Source organism: Cupressus sempervirens, chromosome 1 (assembly GCF_028749045.1).
Source record: "Cupressus sempervirens isolate cs-2001-9-10 chromosome 1, ASM2874904v1, whole genome shotgun sequence".
Taxonomy (NCBI): Eukaryota; Viridiplantae; Streptophyta; class Pinopsida; order Cupressales; family Cupressaceae; genus Cupressus; species Cupressus sempervirens.
The window spans coordinates 340680228-340687034 of record NC_143118.1 but is presented as its reverse complement, the minus strand read 5'-3'; the positions used below and the strand labels follow the sequence as shown (position 1 = coordinate 340687034).

The 6807-nt window shown below is 37.2% G+C and overlaps 2 protein-coding genes across 2 annotated transcripts; both read right to left on the bottom strand.

Moving 5' to 3' along the window:
- Positions 1-1452: 1452 nt before the first annotated feature.
- LOC149577598 (uncharacterized) lies at positions 1453-2286 on the bottom strand. Its single transcript, XM_089796993.1, has one exon. It carries the CDS (start codon positions 2284-2286, stop codon positions 1453-1455), a length of 834 nt encoding a protein of 277 aa, XP_089653119.1.
- Positions 2287-2322: 36 nt separating this feature from the next.
- Positions 2323-3513, bottom strand: LOC149577597 (uncharacterized). The gene has a single exon (XM_089796983.1). The coding sequence runs from the start codon at positions 3511-3513 to the stop codon at positions 2323-2325; it is 1191 nt and encodes a 396-aa protein (XP_089653109.1).
- Between the last annotated feature and the right edge of the window lie 3294 nt (positions 3514-6807).

The window sequence follows — 6807 nt, the reverse complement described above, 5'->3', positions numbered from 1 at the left end:
ACATACAAAGGTCCATGATCAATCCTTTGACTAGGATTGGTTCAGGATATGTAGCAGAGTAGTGGCTAATTCAATTTGATTAGGTTTCCACAATCCATTAGACTTTCTAATTTTGCTTCTGGATTTGATTGTGTTCATTTTTTTAGCATCAACGTTTCAGATCACACTCTGTGATCCATCATCAGGATGAGAGAATGCAAGAATGAAAAAGTGAGCAGATCAGGTCAGTCTAGGGGTTAATAAGGGAAAAAGTTGGAAGGGAGGTGGATAGAGGAGAAGACAATAAAATAAAAGGAAAAAGCTAAAAAAGGGGGAGGGGGACCCATGGGAGACAAAAGACTAAAAAAGGAGTTAAAATAGACAATACCCCTAGGAAATAGAAAACAAGAAACTAAATAAGAACCTAAACTAGAGCAAGTGCATGAGCCTCCCTTGTAAAGAAATAGAGAAAAAACAGGTAAAGAACAAAACAATCGAGAGGCAAAAGCACGCAAAAAAGGAAACTCAAAGCGCTAAAAAAGGATTCAATATAAACTATATATATATATATATATATATATATATATATATATATATATATATATATATATATCGCCAATTAATCCTGTACAGTGAAAAGAAAAAAACAAAATGATAATAATATAAATAAACAAAAAATACACCTACAGATGCAACTAAGGTGAAAAATAATAATGAAATATATATAATATTATAGCTCTAAAACTATATATATTAATATAAAATATGATGTATGGACTAGTACTAATGTATATATTAATACTGGCTATTAGACCTATTAAAGGGGCCAAAAAAATAATAAAAATAAAATAATAAAAAACTGCGAAAGCTACAAAAAAATATATTAATACTAAGGAGGAAATGATAATATATATTAATACTATTATAGCAATGAATTAATATATATAAATAAATAAATACAAAAAATAAAAGGAGAAGAAGCGAAGGGGGTACGAAGCAAAAAATTGCACCAAACAAAAAGAACCACAAAAAGAAAAATAATAAAAAACTACTAAGGGAGAAAAACAAAAGAAAGAAGCAAGAAAGCAACTAAAACATAGAAATAATAAATATACCATTATAACGAAGAAAATGAATATATATATATATATATATATATATATATATATATATATATATATATAAATATATATATGCAAAGAAGAAAAGAAACAAGGAGCGCGACAATGATAAAGAGAAGAGACCCTAAACATAAAGAACAACAAAAACAAAAAATAAAATAAAAAAGGCAAGAAAAAACGAACGAAGAAAGAAGGGAGGAGGAACCAAGAAAAGAGAGGATAAGAAAGGGGAGGTTGTGGCGGAGAACAAGAAGGGGGAGAGACATGACATAAAGGAAAGGCAACACAAGAGGCAGAGGAGCGAGCCCGACCAGCGAAGAAGAGAGGAGAGAGGATAGGGAGCGGGGGACACTCAAGGACGGTGATGCCTATCCAGCGAACTTAATAATGGTTGCCAAGACTGGCTCAAAGACCAACCATCCTCTCGATTAAGATTCAACGGGTGGTGGTTAATTTCAATGGCTTCCATTAACTTTCTCTTGAAGTAGTTATCTTCCTTGACAAGGATTTGGGTGCTCTCGAGACAAATATGGTGTTTGGTAGAAGATGAGTGCTCTGCCAGTGCAGATTTATGGACCCTATCATGTTTGATGTCTGCACCATGCTCCCTAATTCTAGTCTGGAATGAGCGACCCATTTCTCCTATGTAGGCTACACCACAAGAGCAAACAATCTTGTAGACTCCTGAGTCAAGAAGAGCATCCCTGGGGTCCTTAAGAGGGGGCACATAGTTGCGGACCCTGGATAGGGGCTTGAAGGCCACCCTGAGTCCCTTTTTGGACAAGATTTTGGCGATCTTTTGGGATAAACCATCAACAAAAGGAAGGGCAACGTTCAAGGTGGGCAGAGACAAGAGAGGTTTGGGGTTGGCACTGGTGAGAAAGAAAGATTTGGCTTGGTTGAGCGCCTTAGAAATTTGTTTATGAGAGTAACCATTAAGTTTGAAGACTTGGCGGAGATGGGCCAACTCCTGGTTTAAGTTGTCATCATCGCAAATTCTAAAGGCTCTAAGAGCAAGGGTCTTGAGGATGCCAACCTTTTGGCTGGGGTGATGGTGAGATGAAGAGTGGAGGTATAGATCAGTGTGGGTGGCCTTGCGATACACACATCGGCTGAGGGTTCCATCTACCTTCTTGATGAGAAGAACATCGAGGAAAGGTAAAAGGTTGTTAGACTCAAGTTCCATCGTAAAGAAGATGTTGGAGGAAAAGTTGTTGATGTGCTAGTGGAACTCCATAAGCTTGTCATGACCATGTGGCCAACACACATTTGTGTCATCCACATATCGCTTCCACCATCTGGGTTTAAGGGGGAAAGAGTGGAGGGCCCCTTCCTCAAACCGCTCCATATAAAGGTTAGCGATGACCAGGGAGAGGGGAGAGCCCATAGCCACCCCGTCAACTTGCTCATAGAAGACGCCTTGGAAGGAAAAGAAGGTGGACCTCAAACATAAATCCACTAAGGAAGCAATTTCCTCACCCATCTTTTCCTTGATGATGTCAATTGAGTCAGGAATCGGCACCTTGGTGAAGAGAGAAACCACATCAAAACTCACCAAGATGTCATTTTGCTCCATCTTGACATCTTTGGTAAATTGAACGAAGTGGCTAGAATCTTTGACAAAGGTGTCAGAATTTCCCACTAACGGGGAGATAAGCTTGGCAAGATGAGATGCCAACTCATAGGTTGGCGACCCAATGGTGTCAACAATGGGTCGAAGAGGGATACCATCCTTATGAATTTTTGGTACCCCATAGATGCAAGGGGTTACTTCTTTAGATGGCACCAGTTTTTTCTTAGTGGTCTCATCAAAGGAGGATCTGGATACGACAACCTTGACAAGCCGGAGAATCTTCAAACAGGGGTTACGAGGAAGGATTCTGTAGCTATTCGAGTCAGAGAGTAAAACCTGCATCTTGGCGACATAATCATGTCTGTTCATGATCACAGTGGCATTACCTTTGTCTTCCTTGGTGATGACAATATCGTTGTTAGCAACTAAATGCTTGAAGGCACGCAACTCCACTTTAGGGAAGTTGAGTCTGGGCGGTTTGGCACGCCTGAGGGCGACAACACAATCTTGTCTAACCTCTTCCGCCAAATCAGGGGAGAGGGAGCGAATAGCTTGCTCGATCTCAACAAGAAATTTAATGTGAGGAATAGATCGAGGAGCACAGGCAAAGTTGAGACCATGCTTCAAAAAATTAAAAGAAAGATGGTCAATAATGGCATGAGACAAGTTGACCACAAGTTTATTCTCCCAATCAAGCACCGAGCAGTGGGAAAGAGGAGGGGGACACGAACGGTCCCTAATAGAGGTAGCACCAAGGTTCAAGGGATGATCCACATGGTTGATGGCAACAGGGAACGCATTAGAGCCGCTGGGAAGCTGGAGAGGCTCCCACTTCGACATCGCCAAAGAGGGGGACGAAGGAGTAGAGTCCAAGTTGTCCAAGCAGGTGGCTTTCACGTTGAACAATGGCTCACTCTTATTAATGGCGACAGGATTCGAATTTAAAGAGTGAGGGGCCCGATGGGAAGCAACAACTACTGCATGCGAAGGAGAACAACCAACACTCTGACAAGGAACGCTGGATGACGGGGCAGGCACAGAGTTAAAGATGCAAGTGGCCTGCACGTTAGTCGTCCTCTCTTTTCTTGGTTCCTCCTCCCTTCTTTCTTTGTTCGTTTTTTCTTGCCTTTTTTATTTTATTTTTTGTTTTTGTTGTTCTTTATGTTTGGGGTCTCTTCTCTTTATCGTTGTCGCGCTCCTTGTTTCTTTTCTTCTTTGCATATATATATATATATATATATATTCATTTTCTTCGTTATAATGGTATATTTATTATTTCTATGTTTTAGTTGCTTTCTTGCTTCTTTCTTTTGTTTTTCTCCCTTAGTAGTTTTTTATTATTTTTCTTTTTGTGGTTCTTTTTGTTTGGTGCAATTTTTTGCTTCGTACCCCCTTCGCTTCTTCTCCTTTTATTTTTTGTATTTATTTATTTATATATATTAATTCATTGCTATAATAGTATTAATATATATTATCATTTCCTCCTTAGTATTAATATATTTTTTTGTAGCTTTCGCAGTTTTTTATTATTTTATTTTTATTATTTTTTTGGCCCCTTTAATAGGTCTAATAGCCAGTATTAATATATACATTAGTACTAGTCCATACATCATATTTTATATTAATATATATAGTTTTAGAGCTATAATATTATATATATTTCATTATTATTTTTCACCTTAGTTGCATCTGTAGGTGTATTTTTTGTTTATTTATATTATTATCATTTTGTTTTTTTCTTTTCACTGTACAGGATTAATTGGCGATATATATATATATATGTATATATATATATATATATATATATATATATATATATATATATATATATATATATATATATATATATATATATATATATATATATATATATATATATATATATATATATATATAGTTTATATTGAATCCTTTTTTAGCGCTTTGAGTTTCCTTTTTTGCGTGCTTTTGCCTCTCGATTGTTTTGTTCTTTACCTGTTTTTTCTCTATTTCTTTACAAGGGAGGCTCATGCACTTGCTCTAGTTTAGGTTCTTATTTAGTTTCTTGTTTTCTATTTCCTAGGGGTATTGTCTATTTTAACTCCTTTTTTAGTCTTTTGTCTCCCATGGGTCCCCCCCCCCCTTTTTTAGCTTTTTCCTTTTATTTTATTGTCTTCTCCTCTATCCACCTCCCTTCCTTCCAACTTTTTCCCTTATTAACCCCTAGACTGGCCTGATCTGCTCACTTTTTCATTCTTGCATTCTCTCATCCTGATGATGGATCACAGAGTGTGATCCGAAACGTTGATGCTAAAAAAATGAACACAATCAAATCCAGAAGAAAATTAGATAGTGGCTAATTTCTATAGACAGATTTTTTTTATATAGGACTTGACTCTAATCTCAAAGAGAGATTTTCCATCACCCTCTCAAAAATCTTTGGGGCTACATGGTGGAACATCAAGGAGAAGAAACTCAATGTAAAAATGAACACTTTCACATAAGAATTATTTCTAGAGAACTTCTATGAGAATTTTCTACCAAAGGAATGGCCTCAATAGAGTGGATGAATTTCAAAATCTAGAATAGTATACTATGACCATGACAAAGTATGAGAGAAAACTCTATGAGCTCGTGCCTTATGTGGGGATTACTAATGGCACAACATTTTATTCAAGGCCTAAATAACCATTTTATTGGAGGTGTTAAGGTATTTAAGCCTAAAAACCTCAAGGATTTGGTACATCGAGCTATACTTGTAGAGAAGAGTGATACGTTAGGACATGGTGGTTTTGTGGGAGCACCTACAGCATCAGGGTCCAAAGGTAACTAGAGCACAAGTGGTAAAAGGAAGCCTCCTTATCATGAGGGAAATCAAGGCCAACAAAAATAGTAGAAACAAAAGAGATCTTGCCCTAATGCAAATTTGTGATGGTAGTTCCAATCTCATAACTTTTGTAGCTTGTAGTGCAATAGGAAAAATTAGAATAACCATCTTGCACAAAGTAACACATCTTTTGCTAGTAGAGATAGCCACCAATGGTTGAGTGCACCTCTAGCAAGGAGAGGGTCTGACAAAGGCACATGATATTTCTCTTGTGGACAATTTGGGCACATTACATCCAACTAGCCACAGTGTACATCTCATTATTTAGGACCTAAGACAACAATATCTGAGCCTACGGTTGGTGATGTAGTAGATCATGAAGAGTATTTGTAGTTATAGATCATTGTCAAACAAATTATTAGGGTACCATGGTTGAGACAACAAGAGCTATCTGAGGTACGCCCCTTTCCATCTTGTTCAAATTTAGGTGCTATGAATTCTTTCATATCACCTTCCATAGTTGTTAAATGTAAGCTATAGCCTATTAAGTGGGGCTTGGGTTGGCAAGTGAAACCAGTTTCAGGAGCTAAGGTTTCCAGATTTTCTTTAGTGCAACACTATGAACTAAACCTAGGAGGTTTTGTTACATCAGTAGATCTTTAGGTTATTCTTCTTAGTTCTTATGATGTAGTGTTGGGTATGGACTATCTTGGCTCTCATAGAGCTAGTATTCATTGTAGCAAGAAAATAATTTAGTGTAAGGATGACCAAGATAGGGACTTGGAGATTGTGGGTATCTAGAGACCTATATCCCTTCAAATGATCTCTACTATATAGTTAAAGTAGAGCTTTTGTAAGGGTTATCAAGCATTCACCATTAATATGAGTGACTAAAGGAAGAAGACCCTGTAGGGAAGACTCTAGATCATCAAATCTTACATGAGTATGTGGATGTCTTTCCCAATGAGATTCTAGGTATGCCTCTAAAAAGGGACATTGACTTCGACATTGACCTTATTTTAGTAGTAGAGCCCATTTCTAGAGCTCCTTATTGGATGAACACTCAAGAATTGATTGAGTTGGGCCTACAACTTGAGGACCTTTTTCTCAAAGGTTGTACTAGACCAAGTGTTTCTTCATGGGGAGTACCAGTGCTCTTTGTGAAGAAGAAAGATGGGTCATTATGCTTGTGCATGGACTACAAACAGTTGAACAATGTAATAATAAAGAACAAGTATCCTTTACCAAGGATCAATGATTTATTTGACCAAATCAAGGGAGCCAAAGTGTTCTCTAAGATAGATCTAAAGTCAGGATACCATTAGCTT

What these genes read in the sequence shown, in the direction of transcription:
- LOC149577598 (XM_089796993.1), bottom strand. Translation starts at nt 2,286, where the DNA reads ATGGAACTTGAGTCTAACAACCTTTTACCTTTCCTCGATGTTCTTCTC.
- LOC149577597 (XM_089796983.1), bottom strand. Translation starts at nt 3,513, where the DNA reads ATGTCGAAGTGGGAGCCTCTCCAGCTTCCCAGCGGCTCTAATGCGTTC.